A 17,111-nucleotide genomic window follows, 5' to 3' on the forward strand; every position below is an offset into this window, starting at 1 on the left:
GGCTGACTCGTCAGAGCGTTCGTTTGTCATCTTGATTCCCGAGGAGCCCGGCGACCGCGTATGCGCGCCCTTGCTGCCACAACCACCCATGATGTTCTCTTCTTCTGTTCGCTCTAAATATCAGCCCCTTTAAAACCTGCCGAAGAAGGTACGCGGTACGCCACGCAACATAACTCACCGACCGCTGCCGACATGTTTTGTTGGCCCGTTTTACCACCCGTTACCTTTCCTCCCCATCTCTTTTATGACAAGCAGAGTGGCGCAGTGGAAGCGTGGTGGGCCCATAACCCACAGGTCGATGGATCGAAACCATCCTCTGCTAATTCCTTTTTGCTTTACGACTTGATATGGGTGGTGTTACAACTAGAAGAGAGAAAGAGTGCCTGAGCCGCCGATTGCGTCCACGTAGGTGTAGGCCGGGTAGTGCGATGTGGAGGAGTTGAGCTTGGGAACGGCGGGAAGCGAGCCACTGATCAAGCCCCAGGCATCCACCACCACAGGACCCGTCTTGGCAAAGGGTATGCGCGTCACTTGCCACTGTGACAGTGCGCCGGCGGCCCTCGTCGTGTGAGCAGTGGTGGTGGTTGGACGCCCGCATCGTGCACGATTAAGTGAAGCGTACCTTGGCCTGAACGGTGCTGCCCGGTTGGAGGGTGCCGAGGTCGAGCGTGAGGCTGCCCTTGCTGAGCGGGAGGTTGGGCGGCAGGGTTATGCGGGCGGTCACGTTCGTGGCCACGAAGGCAGCTACCGCCTTCTCCCCGGCGGTGACGGGGCAGAACGGCTCCGGGCAGGTGTAAGTGATGCTGGCGACCATCGTGGCAAGGTTGTTGCCCTCCTTGTGTTGCTCGATCTGCTCGCATTAACCCAAGAATCAACATTGTGCGACCTCACCCAACATAACGATGCGCGTCACGAAACAGAGACGGACCTGGATGCGCCACGGCGCGACGATGGCGGCAAAGTTGGGCGGGTAGGTGGCGTTGGCGAGGCGCTCGACGTAGGCCCACAGCCCACAGAAGACCTCGTAGGAGTACTCCACCTCGCGCGGCACGCCGTCCCGGTCCCACGGGTCGAGCAGCGTCACCCTGCGCGACCGGTCATCGTACCCCACCAGCACCCGGTAGTGCCCTGCACTCACACGACACACGACACCACACACGACACGCGTCAGTACCACATTGACGACTCCCCCACGGGGAGGCGGCGCACGAGACACACCGTCGAACGGAACGTCGCCAAGCTCCATGAGAATGATGGCGGGAATGTCCTGTGCGATGGCGGCCTTGAGCTCGTCGAGCCAGCAGGTCATCCGTCGATGGCCAAAGGCGCCGAGGCCCAGCTGGTCGGGCCACCTCTTGCAGTCCCACCCGCGTGTGGGCGCCTGCTCGGGGAACTGGCGCCCTTGCGCCCCGCTCATGTGGCTGAACTGTCCGCCGCGCACCATGTCGCCGCTGAACGTGCCCAGGGCCTCGGAGGTGCGCAGGACGTCCATGATGGCCCTCTGATCCAGCTCCTCCCCCGTCGCGTGCCCCATCGCCATCCCTGCAGATATGTGTGGTGACGTCAGCACTCGAATACAAGCGACCAATACTGTAGCCGAGAAGAGGGGGAGGGGCACCAAAGGAAGCAGCCCCGCAGGAGTACTCGGTCAGCTGACGGTGGTAGGGGACGTTTTTGATTCGATGCGCCTCGGGAATACCGACCACCGATAGCGGAAGCGAGAGGCAGCCCAACAAGAAGACCGCCACAAGCACCAGGCTCTGCCGCATCTTGAATCAGAATACAAACACCAGGACCACCGGAACTAAATTAAAATAAATCAATTTATATGTAGGAGTTTCTTTTATTGCTTCAGTCCGCTTGTGATTGGCCACACGAATAAAAGAAAAAGGAATTAGCAGAGGATGGTTTCGATCCATCGACCTGTGGGTTATGGGCCCACCACGCTTCCACTGCGCCACTCTGCTTTCCGGCGACAAATGCAGACAAAGTCAGGGGCGAGCGGTGTAGGACTCCGCCGAACATGTAGCGGGGCCGATGATCCTATGGTGGTTCGCCGATATTCTTGCGGTGGTGCCTGGCGTCTGGCGTGGTGGCCAAAGGCCTTCTTGATAGCACAAGATGAAGCACATGACCCCACGCAGCCTGATGCCCAGCCGGCGAGCTGGTTCGTTGCGCCACACGACCTCACCCTCGTTTTCTCCCGCAACGCTGCTCTCCCTCCACCGGAGCAGCAGCTTCAGCCGAAGATGGAGCACCTTCAACAACGGGCTGGTCGAGGGCTTCCCCGGTGCTGTGGGCAACACCCCCCTCATCAAGTTGCGAGGATTGAGCGAGGAGACCGGGTGCGAGATCTTGGGCAAGGCCGAATTCATGAAGTACGCAACTCTTTTCCTCTCTTCATCAATTGAAGCCCATCTTCATCTTTGTCAATCTCCCTCCCCTATCCTAATATGCAGACTTTTAGGAAAAAGGAACAACATATTCGTTTATTAATATGTTGACGATATGTTGGGCAGCCCTGGCGGGAGTGTGAAAGACCGAGCGGCGCTGTACATTGTGCGCGATGCCGAAGAGAGGGGTCTCCTCACCAAGGGCGGCACCGTGGTGGAAGGAACCGCCGGCAACACCGGTAACACCACTTGCCCTTCTCCATCGTCTATCCAGTGCGTTCTGTCGTGTGCCACGTGTCTCAAGCGTGTCGTGTGTCGTGTGTGTGGTGTGTGTCGTGTCGTGCCCTGGCCAGGAATTGGTTTGGCGCACATCTGCAAGGCGCGAGGCTACAAGTGCAAGATATTCATGCCCAACACGCAGTCGCAGGAGAAGATCGACCTCCTACGATCCCTCGGTGCCGGTACTTAACCCTCCCCCTTCTCCTCCTCTAGGGCTTCGTTGCTCACTCACGCCGATTGACACAAACTCACATCTTCTCTCTCTCTCTCTCTCTCTTGCAGAGGTCATCCCCGTCCCCGCCGTGGCCTACGATGTACGTTCTTCTTCTTTCTTGGCCGCAGCACCATAATGTAAGGAAGAATGTACATCGTGTGGGCTAATGGTTTGACAATGTTGACAACGTCGTCGTCGTCGTCGCACCAGAATCCGGCCAATTACAACCACCAGGCGCGAGACTTTGCCCAGGCCACCCCGAACTGCGTGTGGACGGACCAGTTCGACAACGTGGCCAACCGCTACGGCCACTTCTCCACCACGGGACCCGAGATCTGGTTCCAGACGCAGCACAAAGTCGACGCCTTCACCTGCTCGGTACCGTCGCCTCCTTCCTCGTTCCCCAGTCCCAGTCCTAACGGCTCGGCGGGTGCGTCCAGACCGGTACAGGAGGGACCCTGGCCGGTGTCGGCCTCTTCCTCAAGCAAAAGAAGCCCTCCATCAAGATTATCCTAGCCGACCCTCCGGGATCCGTCCTCTATTCGTGCGTTCCCGTCATTGTGCCACGCACACGCGCACACCGCACACGCGCGCGACACGCACACGCACACGCACGCGCGCACACCGGCCGACTCTGAGTGACTGACCGGTGAGCAACGCTGGGTACCTGGACAGGTACGTGAAGGAGGGGAAGTTGGAGCGAGAGGGCAGCTCGATCACGGAGGGCATCGGACAGGGCCGCATCACCAAGAACCTCAAGGACGCGCCGATCGACGACGCCATACAGATCCCCGACGAAGAAACAAGTGCGCACCCCATTTAACCCCCACTTTTCGTGTTCGCCTTGGTGTGTCGCGCTCATCGACAGTGATCTGACCATAACTTTCTTCGTAGTGAGCATGTTCTTCCGCCTGCTGGACGAAGAGGGCCTGTTTGTGGGCGCGTCGGCTGCGCTCAATGTGGTGGCGGCCGTGAAGGTGGCCAAGAAACTGGGGCCTGGCCACACGGGTACCGCCTCCTGCCTCCCTTTCGTTCTGTATCGCCCAGCCCGCCCTTGTTGTTAAACTTTACGCTTTGCTTCTCCTCCGCAGTGGCGACGGTGCTGTGCGACGGTGCGCAGCGGTACTACTCGCGGCTGCTCAACAAAAAGTGGCTCGACGAGAAGAAGCTCCTCCACACCCTTCCTGACAAGTACCTCCAATTCCTCCATTGAACAGCATCAACTGCACCACCACCAACAACAACAGACGGCCATCCAAGCTTGTTGAAAGAGTTATCGTTCCTACGGTTGTCTTTTTCAGCCTTGGCGTAGGCGGTCGCTTGACTAACGGGGACGGACTTAGTTGCCGGTGGAGACGGTGATCATCTTGAACTTGTGCGAGGGCTTGTGGGAAGTGTTGGTGGCCGGTGGCGGCGCGCAGTCGTGGTGACAGCTCTCGCACAGGTCGTAGTTAAGGCACGACGTGCACTTGTACACCACCGGCTTGATCGGGAACAGCGCACAGACCGCACTGTTTTTTTGTTGATCGTTCAGTTTGGTGTTCGTTGTCATTCGCACTCCACCGAAGAAATCAACACAACCATTAGGTACCATTTGAACTGGTCGTAGTTGCTGCTATCGACGATGATGTCCATGTTGTGGTTCGCCTTGTGGTTGCGCGGCTCCTTGCGCAGGAAGAAGCACTTTTGGCCTGTCGTTTGGAGGCAACAACAACAAACACGCGTGGTGGCGTTAGCCGCACACTTGTCCCTCGGAGGGAGCCGGCGAGGATGAGGGTCGTACACAAGGAGAGTCCGTTGCACGCCAGGCACACGAAGCGATAGCCGATGATGGGCTTGGTCATGCAGCCCAAGCAGCGGTACTCGTGGTGCACGGGGAGGCCTCCAGCGAGATCCGGCATCTGGCAGGCGAAGCGCGCTATGAGCGTGCAACCGACGAAACCAACGCAACGCAACGCAAAGCAAAGCGAAGCAAAAAGGGGCGCAAGCGCGTTACCTCAATCACGTCGAACTTGTGGTCCACGCTGTGGGTGTCCTTGAGATGTGCAGGAAGGGTCTTCTTATCGTAACACACTGCGCAGACGCGGGAGAGTGAGAAACAAAACAACAAACACGAATGGAGGTCATTGGGCGTCAGGTTCGTAGCGTACGTTCGCACAGATCGCAGTCGTCGCATTGGGTGCAGTGGAAACGGAGACCCCACAAGGGCTTGGTCTCACAGCCGTCGCCTGTGTGCCGATCAGTGCACAGGTACTCGAGCGTTAGCGACTCTTCGTGGGTGTGGACAGTGTCACTGTGTCACCCATGGGTGAGAGCCGTACAGGCAAAGTACTGGTGGAAGGCCATCTCGGCCATGACGTTCTCGATCTCGAAGTACTGCTCGGGGCTTCCGCCCGACTTTTGGTAGCACGCCGCGCACAGGTCCGAGTCCGCCACGGTGCGCGACTTGTACCGCGTCTTGCCGGTGGGGATGGAGCCGTTGCACATGTCGCATCGAATCAAGTCGTGGTCCCAATCGTAATACTGCGCGCGAAGAACAACGCATGGTGCGTGAGACAGTCCTTCGACGTACGAGGCGAAGAGGAAACGCGTTGTGGTGGGTGGGTGGGTGGTGGTGGTGGTCGGTACCTCGCCCAACTGGTTGCCGAGGGACAGCCACCCGGGGCGCATGTTGTGGTTCCGGGCAAAGATCTCCACCTTGCGCCCGCCGGGCACCATCCTCTCGATGATGTGGTACAGCTGGTCGGGCTTGCGCGACTTCTCCCTGATCTCGGCAAACAGCAAATCGTTCGACGTCTGCGTTGTGCGCGCCAAGCACAGAGAACGCGATAGCGGCCAATCAGTTGATGTGACGTTGACGCCGGCTGAGCGGTGGTGACGGACACGAACGGACCTTGGAAATGAACTCCAGACTCTTGCCCTTGGCGTCGTACTTGACACCCACCAGGCAAATCTCTGACGAGTGGAGGAAGTAGTAGCCCTGCGAGATGGCGATGTTGCCGCTGGCGGTCTTCTTGACCCATGTGATCTGATCGAATCACAGAGTAGTAGTAGTAGTAGTAGGAGAGTAGCAGTGTCAGCGTAATGGCTCAAGTTCGGAGGAGAATAGAGAGCGAGAAGGGAGGAGTATACCCTATCAACATAGGTGTAGCCCCACTTCTGGAGGCACTTGAAGCCGAACTCGATCTGGGAGTTGATGACCCACAGGAAGATGAAGCCCTTGTCCGACAGACACCCCACGTCGATATCGATGATCTCGTCGTTGGACATGGTACCGTAGCTGAGTCCCCATTTGCCTGGTTGGCACGAAGCAAAAACGAGGTGAGGCTCAAACGACTACGACCACCACTCTCTGACGGCTGTACTGTACGTACTGTTGTTGAACATGGTCTTCTCATTGCTGATGAGCTGGTTGCCCTTGATGCGCCACGGCGGATCGATGAGGATGGCATCGAACTTGCCCAGCGAAGCCAAGTTGTAGTACCGCAGGTCGCAGTTGATGAACGTACGATCGGCCCAACTGTACGCTTCCTGCGCGGGGGGGGTCGGGGTGGTGATCAGCATAATTATTCCTGCGTGTCGGGCGGGCGGTGGGTCGCTTTGTTATGCGCATGGGTACCTTGTAGTAGCCCGATGTCACGCTCTTGCCCTCCTTGATGAGGGTCTTGTCGATCACCGCCTTCGTTGAGTCGAGCTTGAGCGTGGCCAGAGGCAGCTCGTCCCTGGGTACACGCACGTCCGAGATGAGCACGAAGATCGAGGAGTAGAACCGCGGTAGCCCCCCCCCCCAACAGAAAAGAAAAACACGTACGGGCGATTGAAGTCCTCGACCTCAAATCGCTTTCGCTTCTCGCCCTTCGAGTCCTCGCCCTTTGTGCCGCCGAGCAGTTCGGCGTCCAGCGCCATGATCTCGTCCTCGAGGCTGGTGTCGGCAGCCGAGGCGTACCCACTTTCCGCACTCTTCCTGCCACTCCGCGTCCGACCTCTCGTCACCGCTTTCTCCTCGCTGGGCGATGCCGCGGGCAGCGCCGTCTGGGTCTCTGCGCCAATCAAACAACAAACGAGGTTAGACCACGTAGCAGCAATCGCCGATCGGCAGAGTCGGGGGAATAGTGGCGGTACCTCGACAAGGGCATCCGCCCTCCTTCTCCCTGCGGTAGTGGTCCTCGTTCCCCCATTTACAGTCCAAAATTGAGCAGAACTCGCACCCGGTCTCTCGTCCGTTTGTACATTCCCGTCGGTGTAGTTCCTCCAGCTTCCTCAGTTGGGCCAGCGCGGCGACGGACGGACCGCCGCCGCCGGCGGTGGGTGCCGCAGGAGATAGAAGCGGCGAGGTCGGGAGTGTCGAAGGGGATGTCGTCGTCGAGGTGTAGGCTGTCGGGTCGTCCATGGGCATCGCGAGCTCGTCCTGTTGGCTCCGCCTGCCACTCTTTCTCGTTCCCGTCGTCTTCCCCGCCGCTCCTCCGCTGCTTCGACCTTTGCGCTGGCCCTTGGCCGCAGCCGTCTTCCCCTTGGCCTTCCCCTTCGCACGGCCCTTGGTCGTCGAAGCCTTGCCTCGGCCGCCCTTTCCGCCCTTGGCCGATGGCGCCGGCGCTCCAGCCTCCACGTACTCGTCTTCGCTGTCCTCTTCTTCCTCCTCCTTTTCGTCGTCAAGCTCGAGGTAGCCATACGGCAGCTGCTCTTCGACCACCACCGCCGGCAGCGCATCGTTGTGAGCATCCGCCTGTGGCGATCTATCTTGACCAGCCGCCTCCGTCATGGAGAGTCCAACGACCTCTTGCTTCGTCTCCTCAAGAGGTTCTTCTCTGCTCTTCGGTTGCGACGGCGGCGCTGCTGTAGCCGCTTCGTGCTTTACCTTCTCTTCGCCAACTGGGATCTGCTGGTTCAGCTTGGCCTCCTGCTGGATCTTGTCCTGCTCCTCCTGCAGCAAGTCGGCCAGCTTGTCCCACTCCTGCCGCACCTGCAGCGAGAGACGCGTGAGCGCTCATGTCTCAACTCGCTCATCTGTTCTCGCCCGATCGGCCCTAAGAAAGTAGTTGTACCTCTTCGTCTTCGGGTTGAGATTCGATTGACCCGAGCACGGCATCGGTAGCCGTATCGGAGGACAGGGCGATCGAAAAGAAGTCTTCCGCTGCGAGGATGTTGTCATCGTTGCCTGGCGCGTTGATGATGTCGTTGATGGAGAGCGAGCTGACCTCGGCGAGAGGTGGCGGCGCTGACGAGGCCGGGCCAGAGGCGAGCAGCGTCGCGATCGACATCTTCTGCAGAGAGGCGTCCGTCGGGGTGTCCACAGCCGCCATCGCCATCGGCGTTTGAGGCGATTCACCTGCAGAAACGGCCGTAGACCGTTGAGCCAGCCCTGCAGCTTCACGTTGGCTGTGGTGGCCGCTTCTCTCCGCTTCGAGTCGCATTCGCTTGAGCTCGTGGGCTGTGACTGGCTCGAGCGCCGGAGGGCACACGACATCGTCGCCTTGACGGATTTGCCCATCTTCGCCACCAAGAGTGGTCGGCGTCGGATAGCTCGTGTGTTCTGCGCACAAAGCACCACAACGTAGCGAAGAGATGGAGAACAGTCAGTCTACATGGCTTGCGTGTAAAGTGGCCGCGGGCAAGTGTGAAGAGAAGGAGCAAATAACACGCATGTGGATATTCTTGCTACCTTCCTTTTATCTAGCTTGCCTTTTAAGGATGAGATTAAATGCTTAAAAAATGTAAAGATGCACGCGTGTCTGTGTAGATGTAAAGACATAGAAACAAAATGGCATTTCCAATAAATAATAAATGACAAGAAACATCATACAAATATTTATCATAAAAAAATGAAGGGGCGCTACACGTACGGATGATGTCGAAGACGTTCTCCGGAGCCCACTCGGTGGGCACCACCTTCCTCCGCTTGCGGTCCTGCAGGGTGGCAGCCTTGGCACCTCCCTTCTTTGTGCTGGAGCCCTTCTTCGTCTTGGGCTTAGATGTCGATTTGTTGGGCGGGCTCTCTCCTAACAAAACTGCCTCGTTGTAGGTCGAGGGCGAAGCCCTCTGCCTTCTTGACCTCGTCTCCATCTGCGGCAGTTGAGGCGATTTGAGAGGGTCATCTCCACCCCCTTGCAGCTGCTGCAATCCGATCTCCGTTTCCTCATCCACTTCAGCCGAAGAGGACGAAATGGGTGATTTTCCATTCGATTGGACCTCCTCAGGAGGTTCCATCTTCGAATCGGCTCGCCTGCTGGTAGAATCTTTCGATGATCAGAAGTGGATGTAGATGCAACCGCGAGATGTGGTTTTACGCCGCGCTCCCAATGGGAATCAGTCGTCTGCCGATCTTGCACCTGAAGGATCTCACTCGTGCGCGGTGGAGGACAACAACGGGGCTTGTGCTTGGTGTGCTGGCGGGTGTCACACTACCCCACCGTTGCCTTTCTCTTCTTGTTTCGGACTTGCCGGCGAACAACTTTCCTCCTTGCAAAGCAGCCAATTTTCTGATTTTTGATTGGGCGCTTCACCCAGCAACCGTCGTCCGGGAAGGTCATCGTATCCTAAGATCCGCACAACCTGACCAGACTGCGTCCCGCAAATTGTCTACGTTGTCGACATTCGAGATGACGAAGGTCGGAATGCATTCCAAGAGGAGTCCACGTAAATTTCGAATGGAATGCACTGTGCGTTTTGGTGGCCACCCGATGGCGCGGGCTGCTTGTGGTGGTTCTGGGTGCAAACAGGAGGGAAATGCACACCCGTGGCGGGGGCTCAAGCTACAACTACATGTCATGCTGGTGTGGCTGCAAAGTCCGCCCTCTGGTCCCTCTTGTTATAACATTTATGAGAGTTAGAGATATCCGCTAGACTGGGAACGAGAAGGACGAAGAACAAGACGTAGAGAGGAGAAGAACCCCAGTAGAATAAGCAAGAATAAGAACAAGAAACAATACTATACAACACAGAAGTGGCCATGGACCGCAAGAGCTCTCTTCGAGCCTACGTGAGGACCAAGGAAGATCAAGCCGAGGTAAACTTGGAGGCTAAGGGCGAGGAAGAGCTGGAGCTGCTCTCCGACCCCCTCGCCTTGGCCAATACCGGCATCCTTCTCACAACCAACAAGCGTGGTGACGGTACGGACTGCCTCGCACCTTTTTCGCCTTGTGATTCTTTTTCTGAGTCCGTTGTGAGTTGTGTGTGCCATCACCACCGAACGCAGGCAAGGTGGTGTTCAGCCTGCGCGAGCTGCCTCTCCACAGCGAGTGGCGCACTTCCGCGGGACACACCGTGGCTCGAGTCTCTCGCCGCGATGTGCTCATCTGCGATGTCAGTACGTACCAACCTGCCCTCTTCACCCCCCCCCCCTTTCCAAGTATCAGCAATGCTCACCCTCTTGTGCTCGCTACCAGCTGGGCAGCCGCACACCATCGACGTGCCATCAGAGACGCTGCTCACCATCCTCTACCTGCCTGACGCAGTGCTCCAGACCATCTGGTTGCACCTCGTGCCCAGCATCACCAACACATGCATACCCCGTACGTGCCTGAACCCTTCCACGAAGAGGAGTTTGCCGCATGCGTTGGTTCCATACTCTTCTCTAACGCCTGCGTCGTTCGTTGAAACAGAGGACATTGGGCGGTGCAGGCTGGTGTGCAGACATTGGGCGCGCATGATCGAGAAGATGGTGGTCTACGAACGAACAAGGGGCATACGGTTCGTCATCCCCTCGCACCCGGTTCAGCGCGTGCGGAGCATCTACGACAGCGATGACGAAGACTACGAGCTCGAAGCGGAGCACGACAACGACGTTGAGGAATCGCTGCTCGACGGGGTCGCGGGCCGCCACACATCGATCGCGCGCCTCTGGGTGCTGTCCACCTCACGACCCAAGCCGGCCCCGGCCAAGGGCATCTTGAAGCGACCTGCCGACGACGCGCAGGGCAAGAGCAAGAACACCAAGAAGTCGGTGCGATTCACCGGCCTCGGCGACGAGAGCGAAGCCGAGGAAGCGGAGAAGGAGCGGCGAGCGCGGGAGAGCGTGCGAAGGAAGCTGACCGAGGGAACCGAGCTGTCGAAACGGTTCCTCGCCTCCTTCTTCGGATGGAGCAAGCACCACCACCGCAAGCGCTCGTCGATCGACGGCGCCGAACTGTTTGGCGAAGAAGACGATATGGACGACGAAGACGCCGACGACCAGGAGAGCGCGGACAGCGACGACACGGGAGAGGAAAGCGCGTCGACGGTCATCAACTCGGCCGAGGAGGCGTGGTACCGCACCAACGTCTTCGAGAACCAGACCAGGAATCTCAACCGCCTCAAGGAGCTCGAGATGCGCCTCGAAGAGATGGTGCGCAGCAAGGGCCGGCTCGGCTGCAAAGTCCCACGCAACAACACCGCCACCACCGCCAGCAGCGGCGCCGAGGAGGAGGCTCAGATGGGCGATGGAGAGGGAGTTGATGATGAGAGCCGAGTGGCGATCGTGGGCGACGACCTGCAATCATCGCCGACGCGGGTGGAAGTGGACGGCTGGGCCGAGAGCCCGGTCTACATGTCGCCGCCGGAGGCGCTGCCGGACCAGGCGCGGGAGGAGGCCAACGCGGGCGAAGACGAAGACGAGGGAGGACAAGAGGGCAAGCCGAAGCGCAGGAGGAGAGACTCCTTCAGCGGGCTGCTGTCCTCGATGTCCGGCGCGAGCAAGAAGCTTCTGTCGCGCTAGTCACAACAAGTAGGGAGAGAAGGTGTACATACTTTGGGAGCAATTGGTGAATGGCTCATACTATTTATTTACACAACATGTGCAGCATATTCATCCATGGAACATAGTGCCGAACACACCATTGGCTGACAAGTAAGCCCTTCCACCAATTACTTTTTGTGCAAGTGTCGACAGCCGATGAAAGCAGAAGGACACGGGGTGGAGCCCAGGCGGAAACAGGACAGTATGGAAAGTTAACGCGTAGGAGGCCGCGTTCTATTATGAATTAGGACTAGAGCAACGAGCCCGAGGTGCTGGAGATGGTGATGCAGATGACAAATATTGTATGATACAGGGATGAAGTGGTGATGGTTACAGGTGTGGTGTGGTGGTGTGATGCTATCTATACAGTCCAGCACTTGGTCTGCTCGATGATGTCGGCTCCTTCTCTCCTTTGCTCTCTTCTCTCCTCACAGCAGGTTGTCCAGGCACCACTCGGAGAAGCCCAGGTCGGCCCATGCGTCGTTCCACGACGGGTCGTTGATGGCCCGGAACAGGAAGCTGTCCCTGGTCGGTCGCTCCGCGCTCTGCCCCTCGCGGCACCGCTCCCGCACCTTCTGCAGCATGGCACAGCGGTAGAGCAGCACCTCGGCCTCTCTCGACAGCACACTGGGCGCCGCAAGCATTGGCGTGGCGTCCAGGTACGGACTGAGGCTGGTGCTCCTGCTGACGTTGCTGCTGCTGTTGTGGTCGTCGTAGTACTGCTGCGGCCAAGGCGACGACGGCTGCGACGAGGTGTGTTGTTGGAGCTGGGGCGTGCTGGGCCAGGTTATGGGCGACGACGGCTGGGGCGAGTAGTGGACCGACGAGCGAGGCGACGAGCAGGTCGACGATGAAGGCGACGGCGAGGTGGAGGTGGGAGTGGACAGCTGAGAATGGGCCTGGGTGGTTGCTGTGTAGATGGGCGAGAGCATGGGCGATGATTGTACAGAGGAAGATGAAGACGACGATGAAGATGAGGAAGCCGACGACTTGCAGGAAGAGGAGCGCTGACGCGGCCTCTGGGGCTTCACCTGAAACGTGAACGAGAGGCAGCCCGAGGAGTTCATGGACGAGGGCGACAGCGCGGGAGACGAGGGCATCGAGACCGACCGGCTGCGTCGCTGGCCGCTACCGTCAGAAGAGCCCGTCAGACCCACCAGGGCGTCGTCCTCGGCCATACGGCGGACCAGGTGGGTGTAGTGCTGCCTGCACCAGAGAGAGAGAGGGTGGTGACAGATTAGCCAATGGGCAGCGCTTGTTTAAATAGGGAACGGCTATTGGAAAAAAGGCAAGAGCCCGGTAAGAAGAAATCAAGAAGGGGGGGGGGTTGGAGAGACGTACTTGGCCTGGCCACGGGGTCCTTTTCTGTTGCTCTTGATGCCTGGGAAGGCTCGGCGAACCAGCTTGCCATAGAATGTGCGGGACATGGGGAAGGTGACACCTGGTGAGGAAGAAGATGGTGAGGTGAGCCTTGGCGTGTCTGGTTGGCTGGGGTCGCGAGCTTCAAGTATGAAGTACCCTTTTGTCTGCACATGTCGAGGTAGTGGGCGTACACCTCGCACTTGCTGACAGAGCCGGCCGAGTTGATGGTGTAGTTGTCCCTCAACCTGCGTGTTGTGCATGGAGGTTAGGGTAGGCCAACTGGAAAGGTGTGGCCATCACGACGAACCATTGCACGACGGCGATGCGGTCTCTCTCGTCCGTCGAAACGTCATCGTCTTGGTGGTTCTGCAGCTGCTCACCAAGTTCGCTGTTTGTGTGGTGTTCGTCCTGGCTCGCCATGGTTGCTAGCTTGCTGGGAACGGTGACGACGAAGGCGGTGATGGTAACGAGGCTGGTAAGCCTGGCGTTGATGGGTACAGGGGAGGGGTTGCTTGTGATGTGCCTTCGCGATGGCTGGAAGATGGTACAGAACCGAGGGAAGTGGCCCGTGCACGGCCACACTTATAGGAAACCGGGGGGGGGGGCACCACCACGGCCATTCGTCGCTGCGCGACCCAAACTTTTTTGACTCTATTCTCAGGTCACGGGAAACAACGGAATGAGATGGTATGCGAGAGCCACATTCCCCCATTCCTGGCCTCTTTAGCTCTTCGATCCTTGGGCCTCGCTGCTGATGGGTCACTTTGCATCGCCCGCTTACCTTTCCTCCGCTCGAGAGCGCTCGGCATTCCATCGCCGTCGGTGATGATGTCACATGTTGGTCTCCCCACGGCCCCGCCCAGTGGAGTACGGGAAAATTTGGGGAAGATCGCCGACCATCACCGACCACGACGGCAAGTTCAGCATCTGCGTTCACCGACCCAAACTGGTCAGTTACAGCGGCCACCGAGAGCTGCGCTTTTGGGAACCGCACCGGCCACGTGCGGAGTGGTCATGATCACACTGTAATACCGGGGTGCTGCTCGAGCCCGGTTGCACGCTGTGAAAGCCGACAGTCTGCTCCGTGTTGAAAGGCTTCCCCCTTCGCTTCTCTCCATCTCTTTTCGTTCTTTTCGCCGACCAGCACGCGGCTTCGCCCCCTGCAAGCGTTACGACCCGCAACGACCACCGCTCATGTTGTGGGAAAGGTGGAGCCCCCTCCTCCTTGATCCTTTCCATTCAAGTGGTCACTCATGAAGGCCGGGGAGGAGGTGATTTGCCACACCAGATCCACCACCCAAATGGTCGTAGAAGCGGTGTGATGCGTTCTTGTTGTAGTGCGCAACCAGCATACGCACGCTGTGCGCGTCACACCAGCAGAAAAGCCGCAGAGCGCCGGCAGAGTACACGTCACCCTCTGTCCTTCCCTCTCCGCTCGTTCTCCATCTTTTCTGGGTGCCTGCCCGCTTCTTTCTTGCGACGGCAACGGCCGTTGCGGTTCAGTGAGCGATCGGTACATAGACGGCAGCGCCCGTACCAGGCTTCGTCACCAGCAGCTCAGGGAACGTCTCTTTCACCTACACACCAGAACGTCGAGCGACACGGACCAGACATCAGAAGGGGACGATCTGTGATGGAGCCGTGATGACGAGGGAGGGCCTACCTTGGTACAGAAAGCGTCCACCTTGTGCGTGGGGACAAGGGAGATAGTCCAACCACCCCATCCAGCGCCAGTCAAACGAGAACCAACAGCTCCCGCTTCGCTGAAGCACGAACACATAGCAAAAAAAAAGTAAAATAAAGGAGCATTATTCCTAAAAATGGTCAAAAAAGACAAAAGGCCGACGTACCGACACAAGGCGGTCAGCTGGTCCAGCTCCGAACACGAGCAGGCGAAGAGGTCCCTGCAGCTAAAGTGCGACTCGTTCATGAGCTTGCCCAGGACCTGACGAGCATGGCCATGGTGAGGAAGTGATGTGTGCCGTCTGCCATAACGCATCGCATACGTGTGAGGTGGCGGTGTTGTCGTACCTCAAGCTGGCTGCTGGCCTCCTCGGCCGAAGCGGCCTTCGTCTGGCAGATCGCTTGGAAGTCCTCCACCCTCTTGGACTCTGCTCGCGTTGCCCAAATCTTTCTCGTTAGCCCGGCCTGCAGGAGTAAGTGTGCGCAGTCTGCAGGCCCGGGCTGGCGCCGTACCGGTGTACACATGAAGCGACCTCTGGCAAAGGTGGAAGACCTTCTGGTTCACGTCCTCCACAACGATCCTGCCCAGATAGTCCTTCCTCACTCGATCGACATCAAAGCCGGTGAGCTCGGCCAGCTCTGTCATCATCATGCCCATGGGCATCAAAAATGGTGCACAAGCCGACGTCAGTCAAGCTGCTTACGGCAAGACAAACATGCACCGCGCTGACGTGCGTGAGCGTACCGTTGAGGGAGTAGGCCTCTTCGTGCAGGTGCTGCTTAACGAAGCCGGCCAAGTCTTCGAGCGAAGGCTGAGGCTTATGAAGCTTCTGCACATCGATTAGTCGCCTGAAGAGGTGGAAAGGGGTCAGCTGCGAAGGTCATGGGCTAGCAAGGCGCAGACTGCAGAGGGGGACATGTGGCAGATGCCTGGGCGAGAGGCCTCTACCTGATCTGGACCCAGTCCTCGATGCCGAGCGCCTTACCGAGCAGCACTGCAGCCAAGCGGCACTCGACGACCCTCATGTTATAGCCCGATCCGAGCGTCGCGTACTTGTTGGCCTCGACACCGCTTGCTGCGATCACAAACGACACGCTACATACACGTCGCCCAAAGCAAAGCGCACAGCCCAGCCGAGTACCATTAGCACACTGGCTCTTGTCCTGGCCAGTGTGGACCCAACTCACGCAGCAGGGCGACACGAAGTACCCTTCGGGAATCATCACATCGGAAGCCCGAAGCGGATCGAAGTCGATTCTCTTCGCCTTGCCCTTCTCGCCCAGGAACGAGATGGCCTGGTCCATGCTGCACGCATGAACAGTTAACGAGATAGAAGCGCGTGTCAGCCCAGGCACGTCATCAACCATTGCAGAGCTTGCTCGCAACGCGTGCGGACGGGTACGTTACCCGCCAGACTCCATGCCGATGAATCGCTCGGCCTTGCATGCCAGGTCGGCCATCTGGGTCTTGGAGAGCCGTTGCTTGTTGGCCTGCGCCAGAGCCAGCGAGGACGCGCAGACGAGGGCAGACGACGACGAGAGCCCCGATCCCTGAAGGTGGGGGAGAGAGAACGGGCACCACGGTGCCGTGGTGAGCTAGGCTGAGACCACATTCAGGGCGAGAAGGTGAGAAGCCATACAATGGGCACGGTCCCGTGGGTGAGGATGTTGATCGTTTGCGGCGGCGTCTGCTTCTCTTCGCCGCCCCGGCCATCGTCACCTGACCAGACCACCATGGCACACATGAGCATGAATCAGAACACGAGAACTGGGGCACTGGTGGCGGGTGGCGGGCAACACTGGCGGTACCGACGAGGTCCTTGGCCTGCTCGAGTCCGCGGTAGGCGGCGAGCACGTAGCGCGACCAGTCGTGGGCAACGTCGATGGACGACGACGCGGTCAGCGCGCGGGTGGGGAACCTGTCGCTGACGTTGTGCAGGTTGATGGTGTCCTCCTGCACGTTGCCCTCCACCACGCGGACGGCCATGATGGTGTCCTGTCGATCCAATGCCATGGGCAGCACGCCATAGCCGCTGTAGTCCACATGCTCGCCTGGCCAGGAAGGTGAGGCATTGGTGGGTGGTGAACGCCAACACAGCCACGACGCACCAGCCAGGGCACTTACCGATGAGATTGACGCGTCCGGGAGCGCGGGCGAAGTAGGCCGGAGCAGACCCATAAATCTTCTCGAATTGTTGGGTCAGATTCGTGTACCTGCGAGTGAGCCGAATTGGATAAATGAATGAAGGGCACGAAATGAATGCTTTGTGTCGCGATGAAGGAAGACTTGAAAATGAAATGGGAAGATTGCCTACCGGGACTGAATCTCTTTCAAATCTTCGCCCTCGAGCGGGTACATCTCGTCCACAGTGTGGAAGACGGGAGGGAGCGGGATGGCAGCACTGTTCATGTTGGTGGACTCTATCGGGAATGGGAACAGTGCAATAGATGGAAGAGTGCAACACCAACA

General features: G+C 58.6%; 7 protein-coding genes across 7 annotated transcripts; 2 read left to right on the top strand and 5 right to left on the bottom strand.

Annotated features, from left to right (window-relative positions):
- On the bottom strand, positions 1-90 carry ACA1_074390 (uncharacterized protein; the record flags this gene model as incomplete). Its single annotated transcript, XM_004353348.1, has 1 exon — positions 1-90. A coding segment is annotated over one exon (90 nt), but the record flags the coding sequence as incomplete, so codon positions are not given.
- A 273-nt stretch (positions 91-363) lies between these two features.
- Positions 364-1,769, bottom strand: ACA1_074400 (uncharacterized protein; the record flags this gene model as incomplete). The annotated part of the gene is made up of 5 exons (XM_004353349.1): positions 364-537; positions 623-850; positions 929-1,128; positions 1,219-1,542; positions 1,619-1,769. 5 exons carry the CDS (start codon positions 1,767-1,769, stop codon positions 364-366), a joined length of 1,077 nt encoding a protein of 358 aa, XP_004353401.1.
- Positions 1,770-2,121: 352 nt separating this feature from the next.
- ACA1_074410 (cysteine synthase) lies at positions 2,122-4,099 on the top strand (the record flags this gene model as incomplete). Its single annotated transcript, XM_004353350.1, has 9 exons — positions 2,122-2,378; positions 2,520-2,632; positions 2,747-2,854; positions 2,955-2,986; positions 3,097-3,264; positions 3,327-3,430; positions 3,562-3,692; positions 3,781-3,894; positions 3,978-4,099. The coding sequence occupies 9 exons, from the start codon at positions 2,122-2,124 to the stop codon at positions 4,097-4,099; spliced, it is 1,149 nt and encodes a 382-aa protein (XP_004353402.1).
- A 126-nt stretch (positions 4,100-4,225) lies between these two features.
- Positions 4,226-8,946, bottom strand: ACA1_074420 (Putative N6adenosine-methyltransferase; the record flags this gene model as incomplete). The annotated part of the gene is made up of 16 exons (XM_004353351.1): positions 4,226-4,397; positions 4,478-4,577; positions 4,670-4,787; positions 4,883-4,959; positions 5,037-5,114; positions 5,208-5,409; positions 5,515-5,682; positions 5,780-5,914; positions 6,019-6,182; positions 6,261-6,417; positions 6,506-6,608; positions 6,698-6,926; positions 7,009-7,846; positions 7,929-8,212; positions 8,258-8,416; positions 8,727-8,946. 16 exons carry the CDS (start codon positions 8,944-8,946, stop codon positions 4,226-4,228), a joined length of 3,204 nt encoding a protein of 1,067 aa, XP_004353403.1.
- Positions 8,947-9,832: 886 nt separating this feature from the next.
- ACA1_074430 (uncharacterized protein) lies at positions 9,833-11,575 on the top strand (the record flags this gene model as incomplete). Its single annotated transcript, XM_004353352.1, has 4 exons — positions 9,833-9,992; positions 10,079-10,189; positions 10,269-10,394; positions 10,485-11,575. The coding sequence occupies 4 exons, from the start codon at positions 9,833-9,835 to the stop codon at positions 11,573-11,575; spliced, it is 1,488 nt and encodes a 495-aa protein (XP_004353404.1).
- Positions 11,576-12,024: 449 nt separating this feature from the next.
- On the bottom strand, positions 12,025-13,378 carry ACA1_074440 (RFX DNAbinding domain containing protein; the record flags this gene model as incomplete). The annotated part of the gene is made up of 4 exons (XM_004353353.1): positions 12,025-12,802; positions 12,938-13,037; positions 13,115-13,203; positions 13,266-13,378. The coding sequence occupies 4 exons, from the start codon at positions 13,376-13,378 to the stop codon at positions 12,025-12,027; spliced, it is 1,080 nt and encodes a 359-aa protein (XP_004353405.1).
- Positions 13,379-14,457: 1,079 nt separating this feature from the next.
- ACA1_074450 (galactokinase) lies at positions 14,458-17,051 on the bottom strand (the record flags this gene model as incomplete). The annotated part of the gene is made up of 13 exons (XM_004353354.1): positions 14,458-14,535; positions 14,622-14,721; positions 14,809-14,903; positions 14,990-15,069; positions 15,155-15,280; positions 15,387-15,490; positions 15,591-15,713; positions 15,852-15,947; positions 16,050-16,192; positions 16,282-16,361; positions 16,451-16,693; positions 16,767-16,855; positions 16,957-17,051. The coding sequence occupies 13 exons, from the start codon at positions 17,049-17,051 to the stop codon at positions 14,458-14,460; spliced, it is 1,452 nt and encodes a 483-aa protein (XP_004353406.1).
- Positions 17,052-17,111: the final 60 nt, after the last annotated feature.

The sequence above is a fragment of the Acanthamoeba castellanii genome (genome assembly GCF_000313135.1).
Source record: "Acanthamoeba castellanii str. Neff unplaced genomic scaffold scf7180000084608, whole genome shotgun sequence".
NCBI classification, from domain to species: Eukaryota; Discosea; order Longamoebia; family Acanthamoebidae; genus Acanthamoeba; species Acanthamoeba castellanii.